Source organism: Asparagus officinalis, chromosome 1 (assembly GCF_001876935.1).
Source record: "Asparagus officinalis chromosome 1, Aspof.V1, whole genome shotgun sequence".
Taxonomy (NCBI): Eukaryota; Viridiplantae; Streptophyta; class Magnoliopsida; order Asparagales; family Asparagaceae; genus Asparagus; species Asparagus officinalis.
In genome coordinates this window covers 13,310,588-13,324,995 of record NC_033794.1, presented here as the reverse complement: position 1 = coordinate 13,324,995, position 14,408 = coordinate 13,310,588, and the positions used below count along the sequence as shown (strand labels likewise).

Genomic DNA, 14,408 nt, shown 5'->3' with positions numbered 1-14,408 from the left:
AGTATTTACGTTATTTGACCTTAAGAAACAAACGTTTTAAGAGAAATCAGATGTTTTACATAGGATTGTGCGAGAACAACTCTGCACAGGTGAAACATATCATATGCATATGAGATAACCTGAAGATACTTAGTGACTAAATTTCAGTAATATACAAATATGTTGAAGAATGTACCTGGTTTATGTTTCCAGGGAAGGGAGAATAGCCTGTTTCACAATTAACATCTCCATCAGCATGTCCAGTAGCCCTAAGCAAGGGGTCAAGCTGATTGTACTCCACATTAATAACCATCGTCCTCCCTGAAGTCAATAATTTGTTCTGTTAGTAATATAATAAAAAATACTGCTGTAAGGGGTTATTCTGATGCATCACGTGGAAGCTAGAATTATAGCGTCTATTCTGTCAAGCATAAACACAGAAAGTGATGTCCTTCACATAGTACCTAATTAAGAAAGCATATAACATACCAGTACCACTAGATTTAAAAGATTATTGAGTTAATGGCGTGCACACAGAAGGAGAAGAGGGACAGATTTCATCTCATTGAGCTTCAAATTTACCTTATGAAGTGATCGTCTAAGCTCAAGAAATTATCTGTTCTAGCGAACTCTCTGTCAAGGCAATAAGCCAGTAACTATAGTCATGCTATCAAGGTCAATGCAATTCAAAGCCCATTGCTAGTTGATCATCACATTTTACTACATTTTTATACCTTTATTATCTATTTTATTTGAATAAATATATAGACTAATAATAGGTTTTATATTAACTTACAGGTAATGAAATATTAACGAATAGGAGCCCAAAAGAACTAAATTCCTTCAATTTTCTATCATTTCTTGAAGCCCAACATTAAGCCAAGAGGAGGCTCACAAAAGCCGAAGAGATCAAGAAAAAATTGGATCAACAAGTCAACAAAAGAATCAATTCTGTTAGAAACCAACCGATTGGCCCGATTGGCCAAACAATTGGTTCGTAATAGAATCAGTTAATGGTTGAGATTTATTTCTTAGAGCTCAAGGTTAACCCAATGGCTTTTGTTAATTGTAGTAGGCTATAAATAGTGATAGAGAGTGAGGGGTTGTGGTGTAAAAAATTTTGTAAAAATTCTATTTGGAGAGAAGGATTACTTTTAATTAAGAAAACCTTACAAAATTGTAAACTTTTATTTACAATAAATAAAATATTTATTTCTTCTTCTTTCATTTCCATTCTTCTCTTTTGATAATGATGAAGTGAAGATGAAGATTTGCTTCACAAGGAGCCAACCCATTCGAATGTAAGTTTCCATTTTCTCTTTTTATTTTTCTTGTTTTAGAATTGCATAATTTAGTATTTTATTTTTTGGCTATTATGCTTGGTAGACTAGATTTATTTTATACTTATAGTGAAGATTTATTTCATGCTTTGTAAAATAGATTTACATTTTCTTGCTCGTTCTATTTCTTTTATTGTTCTTTTTAGTGTTTATTTTCCATTTTCTTGTTTTTTTATGCTTTATTTTTTCTTTTTGATATTAATACGTATAAGTAAATTCTTTAGGAGATCTTAGAACTGTATGAAACTATTTTAATTTTTTATGGTTTATTAGTTGCTCTCTTTATGTTTAAAATGATCATGTTTAGAATAATCAACTAGAAAACAAATTTGTAGAAAAAAAATGATAATTTATGCTTATCTTGAGTGGTCTAATAGATTATGCTTCTGAATTCTAGAATTACTATCAAATTGTTTGTTCTTTTCATGAATAAAAATTTTGCTTGGATGATAATTTGATAGATTATGCTTTCTTCAAGTGGTTTGATAATCTATGCTTAATAAAACTAAAATAAATGTAAGAAGAAGAGAGTAGTTCATAAATTTTAATTGAAGTTAATTAGTGTATTCAATTCTAGATCCCTAAGCTTCTCTACTTATTTTTCCCTCAATCCTTCTTGATTTGGTTCTTGTCTCATCTCTTGAGTTCCCTCTTCTTGATTTTCTTTTGATTGACTTTTCTCTTCTTCCTCCTTTCTTTTCTTCTCATGTGTTTTATTCTTTTTATTTTTCCTTTTTGTTATTCTTTTACTTGTGTCTTTCTTTTCTTCTTCTCCCCTCTTGTTTTTAGTTTTAATTTTTGTGGCAAATCAACCCTCTTTACATCACATTTTATTTCACTCATTTTTGTCTACTCTTCTAGGACCAAACTTAGGAATTTGCAAACACACATTTCTTATGGGTTTATTTACTATATGATAACTTGATAATTGTTTTCTTGCAACTATTGTGTATGTTTTATGCCCCATCAATTTTTGGTGCCGTTATCGGGGACGATGCTTACAATTAGAATTTTTCTATTTTGGTTCTTTTATTTTTTTTGTTTCTTTGTGAAAGACTCAATTATAAGATTGAAGATTAATAATTGAATATTGAAGAAGAAGATTTGCTTGAAAAGTTGAGTCCTCTTTCTAGTCTTTTCAATTCCACACTCTAGGTAGGATTTTCACGTTAGAGATAATTAGGAACTAATAAAAAATAAAAAAATTCTCTTGTCAACCCTAACAAAATCTTTCACTTGAACAACTACTAACAAGATAATAAATTCAAACAAGAGTTTTTTTCTCACATTTGTTTGATTATTGGCCCTAATTAAAAAATTATTTTCTTTTTGCATTCTTTTGTAGTTGCTTTTATTTGATAAGGTTTGGATTGCATATAGTTGTAGGAATTCACCAAAGTGATTTGAGTATTTTAATTTGAGCACTCACTTGAAAATACTCTAAAAGGCAAAAACCCCTAATCAAGATGAGGTGAGGGATTTTATCACTATTTTCTTAACCCATAAATTACTAATTCCTCACTACACAAACCCAAACCTTCTAAAACTAGATGTTGACCCTAACCACTCAGCTCATTAAGGAATAAGAAATTCTTAAGTGAACTAGTTTAAGTTTACATGAATGTATCTAAGGAAATATTTAGGGATTGCGTAAAGCGCTTCACAAGAAAAATGGTGCTTAATTGCTGTAAAACCCCGTGAATTTAAAAAAAAATTGCGATTTATAGTGACAAATAAGTTTTGATATGATAAATATCATATTTTTATGAATGAGTATGTTAGTAATTGATTTGAGATCAACTAAGAGTATATATGAAAGTATACAAGTGAAAACATGCACGAAACTGCAAAGCAGATTATGTTCTGGTTGGTCGACCGATGCCTTAGCATCAGTCGATCGATGGCCTTCAATCGGTTGACCGAAGCCTTGAGATCAGTCAACCGACGGGCCAGTTTCGTGATTTGAATTGAGTTCGGGTTTATTTTTATTTTGTTTCGGGTTTACCAGTATATATATATATACACGTACACTTGAAATCTCTCTTTTTCTGCATATAAACACATCCCAGCAGACACCAAAACCCTAGAGTTTAATTTTGGTGAGTTTAGAGAGTTTTGGAGAAGCACAAAACTTAGAGGCGGCGAGATTTATCGGTGTTTGACGAAGGAGGATCGTTCTCACACGTGTTTGGGAGTTCATCACGACGTCTAAGGCGAGTTTCATCTTCCCTAATCTCATCCCAGTTTTTAATTCATTTTATCTGCGTTTTATTCAATTGTTTCTGACCTTAAAACGTAGTTTACGTATAAAGATAACATTTTTTAAGTATATAATACAAAGATTTGATCTTTTTGTTTTAAAAAGATGTAATACAGATTCTCAATTGTGGATTTAAAGTTTTAAACATGATTTAAAGATGGGTTTTGATTAAAGTAGGTGTTTTTATAAAAACCTTAACACATATGACACATATGAACATACTAGGGTTTTCGTTAATTTCCCAAAATTTGTATGTGTTTTCATATAGCTGAGTTAACCTTAAACATGTTGTTTTAAGTTTAACACGTGAGCGTTATTGGGAATTTTCAACTTTTAATGAATTTATGAGATTGTTTAGAAAAATATAAAAAAATCTAGAAAATTTGTGCTAATCGGTCGACCGATCAAGTATGATTAGTCGACCGATGACTTAATTATAGGGTTTCGATATTTCTCTGTTCGGTCAACCGGTCATGGACAACCAGTCACCGATCAACGTGTTGGTGTTTGTCTTATGCAAGATGTCGGTCGACGGATGGCACAAGATCAGTCGACCGATGATGTATATTTTGAAAACTTGTATCTTTTGATACATGATTTGTTCGCACACACGAACTATGAGTTGTACATCGAGATACGTGTGTCGTATACAAGAGTACGCGTGATTGTTTTGAGCACGCACGGGCGTAATTGAGGTGTGTATACTATACTGTATTTTTGTCATGATAGATAGTAACATGTACATTGAATTGCATGAGGGTCGGATGCCTGAGTGGGTAGTTAGTCTTCCTGCAATGAGACCGCAGATGAGCTACACTCAGAGTACGTCGGTTTATATCCCGTAATGAGACCGCGGATGGGCGTTAGTCTACGTTGCATCATTCTGGAATAAGGAGATATACCTATTTTCGCAGAACAATTGAGTAAGATGGTTGTGTATTCGTTGATTCTGTATTGGACTATACAGATTTGCATTCATGCTCCCATGTTAGTTACCCGAGAGTAGGGTATAATACTGAAGTTGACATTACATGACATATACGATGTGAGTTCCTTTACCAAACATTATTATTGTGACTACGCCATCTACTCGAGGGTAGTATGATTTGACATGAAATATTTTTGGTTGAGGTTTGGAGTTGTATTTCTTTCATTTACTGTTTCATTTCTAAGACTCTGGAGTTAGGATTTAGCGATTCATAATTTAAAACATGATATATACACGAGGGTTTTCTTGTTTGGATTATTTTGCTCGACGTACTAATCCTCGTGTTGTGAATTTCTAAATCTCAATTTTCTTTTAGTTTAGGATAGATGATCTATATGTATATATTATTTGTACGATACTAATGACCTGGCAGTCATTACGTACACAAATTAGTGTGGAGAAAAGCAAAAAAATAAAAATAATATAAAGGCTCATTTGATATCAAAAGAAATGTTTCCGAAAATTAGCCTCTCACAACTTCAATAATTCTACATTAGTCCCTCAAATCTCAATAATTGCTTATTAGTCTCTCAAATTTATAATTTGGTCTCTTAATGATGAAAATAACTCAATAGTTATAATTTCTCTCTTAAAACTCATCTTGCTCAAAAAAAGATTATTTACACTTTAGTTATCTAAAGTTTACACATTTAACTTTAATACCAAAGGTTTTTAGCAATTAGATGCCCTAAAGTTCACAGCTTTTTAATTTTGATACCTCAAAGTTTTTCTTGACACTTTTGTTAAGACAAAGTTTATATCTTGTTAACTTCGATACCCAAAGTTTTTTTAGCACACTGATCTAAAACTTTAGGGTATGAGAGTTAAAAAATGTAAAACATTGGGGGTACCAAAGTAAAAAAATAGGAATATTTAACGTATGAAAGTTAAAAATGTATTAATGTTAGGTTAGCAAACTATCAAAAAAGGTTTGGGGTATCGAAGTTAAGAAAGGCGTAATTTTTGGGGTATTCAAATAAATTTGTAGATATCAAAGTTCTAAAACAATGTAAACTTTAGAGCACCAAAATGCAAACAACTCTTTAAAAAAAATTAGATGATGGTATTTTGGACATTGAGGAGTAAAATTGCAATAAGACTAGGATTTGGTAGAGTAATGAGCAATTATATAGATTGAGACAATAATATGGAATTAATAAAGATTTGAGGGATCAATATCTAAACAATGCCATGTAAAAATACCCTCTAAAATGCTAAATTGCATATAAACCTTTAAAAAATATTAGATGAGAGTATTTTCGTCATTGAGGTACTAAATTACGACTTTAGAATTTGAGGGACTAATGAGGAACTATTGAGATTTGAGGGGCTAATATTTAAATTTTTGAGAATTTGGAGGACTAATCAACGATTATAGAGATTTGAGGGGCTAATATACGATTATTGATGATAAGTAATAACCTTAATTTCTAAAAAAATAGGGCCACAGAGATTCGAACCTACAATCCTTGGGCCGCTTCTATGGGCTTTAACCAACTAAGACACCGTTTGGTTGAAAATTTTCTCACAAAAAAGTTTATGAATAGAAAAGTTACTATTCACTTCCCACTTGCTACAGTAAAACTCAAATAACTTATATATAAATATCAGGCCAATGAAGTTGCATGCATAAATCAGCATCTCTTCGTTCTTCAGAAAGAAAAATGTCTGAACAGACAAAATAGTCCATTTAAGATACTGATATAGTTTCAAGTTGCTCATGCAAGCTAATAAAAGATGGAAAAGCTGGAAAAGTATTGTTTTTCTCCAATCAAATGCTCATGTCAACCTGTTGGCATGTTTGATTTAGAGACACTTCACTGTGAATTCCGCTCCATCATTAACACATAGTTTACAATGACACTTGCATGACATATATCAAACAAAATGGTGCCATGTTGGAGTTCGATGAACTAAAATATACTATCGAAATAGTTTAATTTCTAAAAAATCATAAAGCTCGTGCATTTTGCACCACGGGAACGTGTGAACATATAAAAGATCCTTTAAGAAAAGAAGGATTAGTGTGTCAACAGACCCTAGACACTTTGAAAACATGTGAGTTGTTCGATAGATTTGTGCTAGATGAGGTATTTGACTTGACTTCGCGAATTCTTTTTCCATTTTTTTAAATTTGATCTAGTTAATTAATTAGGAAGAAGTTTTCTTTCTACTTCTAATAAAACATGCTGGTTTTTCATTTTTAGATAAGGATACATCACCCACAAAGGCATGTCCTTCTATCCCGGAATGCAACTTCTTTTTAAGAATATCACCATTTATAATCATTGGTGTATCAGTGTCCTTGACCATCTCATCCTTGTGGGGAAATATAAGATGAGAGTTAACATAATAGTATCATGAATGACGACAACAAACAACAACAGCAAAGCCATTATCCCAAATTTTCGGGGTGCGTAATCCTACTCTTCCACGCAGTTTGTTAGGGGCTATCTCTCAGTAATTTAATCATTATCATATCCCTCTTAACAACTTCTAACACAATTCTGTTAGGTCTATGACTAGTCGTCTTTCCCTCATTAATTATAATCTTATCACTTATCCTAACTTGTGAAAAGGATCAAGAGCGAGCATTAATAAAACAAACAAACATATAAATATTAAAAGGAAAGGGAAACATTGAAAAGAGTATTTCTCATGGACTACCATCAGCATGAGTAAGCTTAGTTATTCCCCCAATAGCTTCTTTTGCTTTGCGAGGAACACTAAGTGAATTTACGTGGTATCCTTTGATCGAACTTACACCCAATGAAGCTGGTATTGCCTGCAGAGAAGCAATGTAAAATAAGGCATATCAAGAAGCAGCATAATCCATTATAGGAAAACTATACCAAGACAGATATAAAATGCTAAATCAGAGGTTTAAAAATGAACCTTAAAGAGTAATCCATTCGTATCTTGAAAGAATAAAACCCATTTCACACCCGAATTTTTCCTGCAAGATAAGAGTAAGGGCTTTTTTCCCTAGAAACCACCTTAAACTAGGGTAATTATATAGAAACCATGTTTTATTTTTAATTTATACCTAAACCACCTTTAAATCGTTTTTTGTTGCAATCAACCACCTCTAAGTCATTTTCACTGGAAGAACAAAAATAAACTTAAGAAAAAAAATCATGTTCAAGGTACATGACTTGATTCCTTACATGTCCTAAACATTAACAATATGAGTCGTGATGCCTTGAATGTGAGTTTTTAAGGATATATTTGGGTTTTTGGTGAAAATTTGAGTGAGAGATGGTTAATTGAAATACAAATCCACTTTAAAGGTGGTTTATAAATATAAATTAAAAATAAAAGGTGGTTTCCATATAATTACCCTATTTTTTAAGGTGATTTCTATGAAAAAAACCCTAAAAGTAATGAAATTTTTATTAGAATATGATTTGACTGGAAGGAAGCTAAGAAACTTAATTCCTATGGAGAGATATATCAGATTTCTGCAGTTTGCATTAAAATCTTCTCAATGCAAAATCCGTGCGAGATAGGGAACAAGAGAATGCAAGTTGAATTCACACACCATTGATTCAGAACCCCACTAGAATGAAGTAGTGCATGAACATCCCCATGACCATGAGGTTTTGTCTGTCCAATCAAAATACTAAAAATGAGTGAAAATTATAGTAAAGCTTCTAAGTTTTGTAGTCCCATGATACACTTAAAAGACGATATACTCAGGCTAAGTGAGACTTCAAACGTAATGCATGTCAAAGATGGAAACTACCTGAATTTTGTACTTGTCATTGGGATCCAAGGCAAGCCTTGCATCATTATCAGCTAAGCAAGCTACTTTTTCCTACAAAAAAATTGAGATCTGTTAGCAAAGATCTCAAGAGATTAGGCCATAAAGATATAGTTTTAGAATTCATGTATTTCTCAGACAGACACCTGCTTAAGAAGTTTGACTTGGTCTGTCTTCATTCCAAAATAAGAATGCGACTCCAACAGCTGTAAAGTGGGTGCATGAGTGTCATCAGATGTCATTATCACCAAAGGAATCTGAGCATCACATTTTCCTACAGATTTACCAGCATTACTATTAGTTCAAGCAGAGACACATGATAAATTTTGTATGAATAATTCAAGACAAAATTAAATTTCATAGTGAAAGACATAAAAAAAAATTAGGTTTTTTGTTTAGAGAACTTAAGAATCATAAAACATCATACGGAAACAAATGTTATCACCAAATTGATGATTTAACATTAACCATTATTCTTTGAAGGCTTTGGTTTCAATTGAAGATTTTTTCAATTCACAGGCGGTTCAGATGTACAGGATTCACCGAATCACCTACAAATCATTCTTTTTCCATAGACATCAATCTTTCACATCTGCAGGCTGAGGGTAAAATCGTTGGCATCTCAAACCAGTAAATGAGGTAAACGTTTCAACTGGAATCAACCAAGAGGTTGGCACCAATTCGACTTCATTGTCTCTTTCAGCTTAAATTGGGTTTATTCCAATCCAGTAACCATCAGGCTATAAGTCCCTCGCTCTCCCTCTTTCTAGTCCACCATTTGACAAAAACTTGACTTACCAAGGACTTTATATTCTTAGGCATTAACTGAATAGAGTGACATGAAATAAATCCACCTAAGACTCCTAATCATGTGCATGTCCCCATAAATAACATAAGTTTTAAGGGGTATGTTCAAGAAGTTTTTATTTTCTTGGATAAATTGATGTGGCTGATGCAAATAAGACACATGCAGACTTAGTTGATGATAAACTGTCAAGTATATTTCCAATGAAGAATTGTCAAGATGTTACATAAACCAGTGTAAAACACAGATCATAAGGCAGTATAAACATGTGCAGCCTGTTACCTATATATTTAGTGTTTATGCAGGTCGAATTTGCAAGCAAGTCATTCAGTCATCTTTAACTTGTTATGAAGACTCATAGACTTAATTTATACATAATAGCATGTTTGCCATAGGGATTTGACTAATTGGGCACATTGAGGGGCGCAATACATGTAATCGCCAAATAATTCTTCTAGACTCAAATTGTCATGTTATTTATTCTTACTGCATAGTTCATGATTAGATGTTAAAGCTGACTATTTACTTAAGTTGTTCATATTATGAGCTAGTCAGATTAATAATTATTACTTGTTGAGAACTTTAAGACGTTCATTACTATTTTTTTTAAGTGATAAGGAAGTTATCTAGCCTACGTACATACACCAATCATATTAATGTCATATAAAAATGGTAAATATTCCTGCATGAAGGTTTTAAAAACTTATGCAATATGCAGAATCAGAATGCATGCAAAAACGCATTTGCATAAAATAACACCGATAAAATTTAGATTTCTCTTATTCTCATAGTTATGAACTTAATGGGCAGATAATTTCGAATATTGATGTCATTTTTACACTACAATATGGATGTTCAATGTTTCTCATGATTATCCATGCCTAAATTTCAATTATTGTACTGGTAAATTAGCATGCCTTCAGTTAGGAACCTACATTAAGGAAACGATGCCCCCAAGACAACGAATCCCAAAGAGAGGGAAGTTTAACCACCTTGAACAAGGCATAGACCAATTAACTGCAAGAGGCATCAAAGAAAGAAGATTGTAACACCAAACTTTAGGACTAAATGCTACGGAAGATATAGCTAGAATGTTATAATTGAAGTAACTTGACTAGCTTCGAGCCTGAATTGAATATAATTATTAATTCATTAATATGCCTACATGAGTCATGAGTGACAAGCTAAGAGATCACAGAACAAGCCTTATTATTCCTAACAACCTATAAAGCACGGACACGGACACGGCGACAAGGACACGACACGGCAAAACCCAAAAAAAATAGGACACGGCAACACGGCTAGATTTTTTTAATATTATTATTATATATAGATCAGTATTGAATTAAATTCATATTACATTTTCATATTTTTTGTTATGTAAAGTGGAGGTTATAAATAAGAAACTAAAGAAAAATGTGTGTTGCAGGTGTGAATTAAGACGTCGGGATGGCAATGATCTCTTGAAAAATTGAAGATAATAATGTAAAAGAAGACAAGAAAGAGAAGAACATATAGAAAAATAGATCAATTTTTTATGTTATATTATTATGTAACATTGACTTGTATAATCAATGACAAATATAAGTTATGTAACTGATTTGAAGATAATACCAAATTTTAATTTCCATTACTTTCATCTTGAGCATATCAAAATACAAGAGAATAAAGTTCAAGTTGCAACTAGTTCCATGGCTACAAAATACTAAGTTACTAATGTTGCAAAAATTACAACCAAAAGTGTATCTTAAAAATAAAGTTCTCAAGTTAAAACATCAAAAGATCATTCTATGGTTTCAACTCCTTCATCCTCCTCAAACACAACGGCCTCCATCGTGGGCTCGTCAAGAGAAAGGGCGGCAACATCTAAAATACCGGCACCTTAAAATGATTCAAATGTATCTCCACCAACATCCCACATTCTTGATTCCCCTTCCATATACTCTTCCGAACTTCGAGAAAGTAAGCGAAGGTTGGTGTGAACATAAACAAGATCCTCCGCACGTACCAGGGTTAGCTTGTTCCTCTTTAAGGAGTGAATGAAACCATACGTACTCCAATTCCGTTCACAACAAGAAGAGGAACAATGTTGGCCTAGAAGCTTTACGGCCAATGATTGCAAATTTGGAGTATTTGCACCATAAAGAAGTCACGATGACTTAGGATCCATATGTGCTCTATCGGAAAGAGAATTTGGATCACTAAAAACCTCCAAAGCCCCCACAAACTTAGCATATTCCAAGTTCACCGTCCGTCGTTCATCGGGGTTAGTATAGTATCTTCTTAAGCACTTTGCTCTTTCCGTAGAGATCTCAAGATCTTGACTTGGAGCTTGCCGATTGACATTCTCATTGAGCCACGTGGAATGATAGTACCTATATTCGTTAATAACATGAATTAGCCCACAAGGTATTAAGTAAAAGAAATATTCGCATTAAAGTGTGAAATGTGAAATATTACCTTGGAACTAAAGAGTGTGCCAAGCACTAAAGCGGGATGTTGCTATTGTTCCATCGATCCACCAAGATCTTGTGAACCACCTCATAAAAAGGAGATTCCTCGTTATCCCTTTTATCCTTATGCCTATAAATAGCTTGCTTCACCTTCTCAATCATTGTATCCCACATATCATACACCAAATGAAGACATGGTGTATCGGTGTCAGTGACCCTTATCATTTCATAAATTGGGCCAGTGAAGTCAAGAATAAAATCTATCTTGTCCCATCACAAATCATCGAGGACTTTCTCTTTAACAAATTGAGCTTTTCCCACACCATCTTCTCTATACAAGCTCCATCGATTACTTAGACCATCTCCAATGACAAGGCAAATATTGCCTTTCTCTCTCCTTCCACCTCACTTTATTCCCCCTCCACATCACTTGTCTTTTCCAATTGCCTTTCAACTCCACAACAACTAGTTTTTCAAAAGTTTTTCATTTTATCTTTCCTCCACATCACTCAACCATCTTCTGACACGCGGAGCCCTTGGTGAAATTTAACCGGTAGGCAAATTTTGCCTTTTCTCTCCCCTACTTTTCATTTGCCCATCCACTTGCTTAGCCATTGCACCAAATAATTGTCCTAATTGTTAGCCATTGCACTTGGTCTTAGGACTATGTCTTGGAGGCCTCTCTTGACGATCTTAAACCTCTTCAACATAATAATCCACGAGGCAAATCTTGTGTCGGCAATCGATAGGAGCTTCATCTTGGAATAATCATTAAACATGGAAAGCCGCATAGAATGATTCATAATAAAATTCTTCATAAACAATGCATCATCGTAGATCTCTGTAATCCAATGTAATTGTGTATAAGCCATGGCATTTGCTTCCGTGTTCTTAGCCGCACAAATATTCTTGATAGCAAGATTGAGTGTATGGACTACATAAGGAGTCTAAAATATGTGAGGTCAGGTGCCCTCCACAAGCCCTCCCGCGGCCTTGCATGCCGAGGCATTATCGGTTATGATTTGGATAACATTCTTCGGTCCTACCTCTGTGATGCACTTTTCTAGCTGTGCTTGGATAAAATACTTATTCTTGACTTCTCCCTCGATATTCACGGCATTCAAAAACATTAGCTTACCCTCACATACCGTCATAAAATTAATGATGGGTCTTCTTTGTGCATCCGCCCACCCATCACTACAAATGGAGACCCCCTTTTGTGACCATGTGCCCCTGATGGGCCCCATCAACCTCTCTACGTGAGTTTTCTCACGTTGTAAGATAGTGGTCCTTATGGAATTGTAACCGAAAGGCTTGTAGCCAGAGATTGGATTGCTTGCGGCATATGCAAAAGCCTTGGCATAATATGGATTCCTTGTCAAGTTAAAGGACAATCCCCCGGTGTAGAACATCCTACCAATCAATGCATCCAATTATTCTCTTGCTCTCATATTGAATGCTTGTTCCATGGTATTAGACCCCCTCCTCCTCTTAGATTCACATGCACCAATAGGCATGCTTGCACTTGCACTTATACCGGTCGTAATTGCAGTCGAAGATATAGGCAAAACTGGCATCTTAGGCTTAGAAGCCCTCAACCTTGCCTCCGCTTGATCCAACGTCCTTTGAAACTCCCTTAGATTTTCGGGTGTTGACTTGGAACACATCTTAATTCCAGTCCCGCTTATCCTCAAGAGGTGATTTTTAACTCTTGAGTGTGAACCGGTAAAATCATCTCTATAATAATTACATCTCCATCTCTAATTTTCTCTTGCTGTTCCCCCCTTTTCTCCAATTTGGTAACATATTTTTAAAGCGGACATTTATCATCTTGTACTCCATTACCACTAGAACCCCCATCTTGTTTCATTTCTGTAAAATACAAGCAATAACAATAAATTAAAAAAATTAATAATAGTAAAATTAATAATAGTAAAATAGTAACTACAGTAACAGTAAATTAAAAAATTAAAAAACCCTAATTAATTAACTAATTAATTAACAATATGATCCTAATTCTTATATTTTTATACAGTAACAGTTAAAAATAAAAATAATAACATAAAAGAAAAATAAAAAATAGTGACAGTAAAGTAAAGTAGGGAGAGAATTGGGGAGAGAGACTGGGATTTGGGTTATAAAAGAGAGAGAATGAGAGAGAGCGATCGGTGGAGAGAGAGAGAACGATCGGGGGGAGAGAGAGCGCGATTGGGGAGAGAGGGCGCGATCGGGGGGAGAGAGAGCGATCGAAGAGAGAGAGAGAGACAGAGAGCGGAGTGACTAACCGAGGCTTGGAGATGATCGACAACGACTGGGAGATGGCGACGACGAGACTGGGAGCTGGCGGCGTGAAATCGGGTATGTTTTCTGATGACTAGGGTTAGGGTTTGGGTTTAAGTTTGAAATTGGGTTTCGGGTTTGGGTTTCGAGTTTAGGTTTCATTTTTTGGTTTCGTCGTGTTGCCCCCAACTTCGTCGTGTCCGCCCTGTGTCTGCCGCGAGTCGACGGAGTTGACCGTGTCGACGCCGTTGACGTCGTGTCCGACGCGTGTCGAGCGCGTGTCGAACGCGTGTCCGTCTCCGACAAGCGTCGGACACGGGGACGGGGGTTGTTTGTAAGAGTCGGTGCTTCATAGCTAACAACAAGAAGGATGAACCAACAAAGGAGAAGTGTTGACCGACCCCAAAAGTACTCTACAGAATTTATGTCCTATTGTGTCATCTTTCAAATTTACTTCACATTTGATAACTTAAAACCATTATTATCGAGGCGTGCGCCCCGGGCGCTGGGCACTAGCTTCAAACCTGAATTGAATATAAT

General features: G+C 34.6%; 1 protein-coding gene across 2 annotated transcripts in view; it reads right to left on the bottom strand.

Annotated features, from left to right (window-relative positions):
• Positions 1-14,408, bottom strand: part of LOC109850719 (UDP-sugar pyrophosphorylase) — a 57,033-nt gene that overhangs the window by 30,207 nt on the left and 12,418 nt on the right. For both annotated transcript variants that reach the window (XM_020420786.1, XM_020420793.1), the window contains exons 6-11: positions 8,477-8,604; positions 8,313-8,384; positions 8,109-8,173; positions 7,463-7,523; positions 7,235-7,352; positions 176-300 (exon numbers count right to left, since the gene is read on the bottom strand). In XM_020420786.1, coding sequence (XP_020276375.1) covers positions 176-300; positions 7,235-7,352; positions 7,463-7,523; positions 8,109-8,173; positions 8,313-8,384; positions 8,477-8,604 — 569 coding nt within the window. The remainder of the gene's footprint in view (positions 1-175; positions 301-7,234; positions 7,353-7,462; positions 7,524-8,108; positions 8,174-8,312; positions 8,385-8,476; positions 8,605-14,408) is intronic.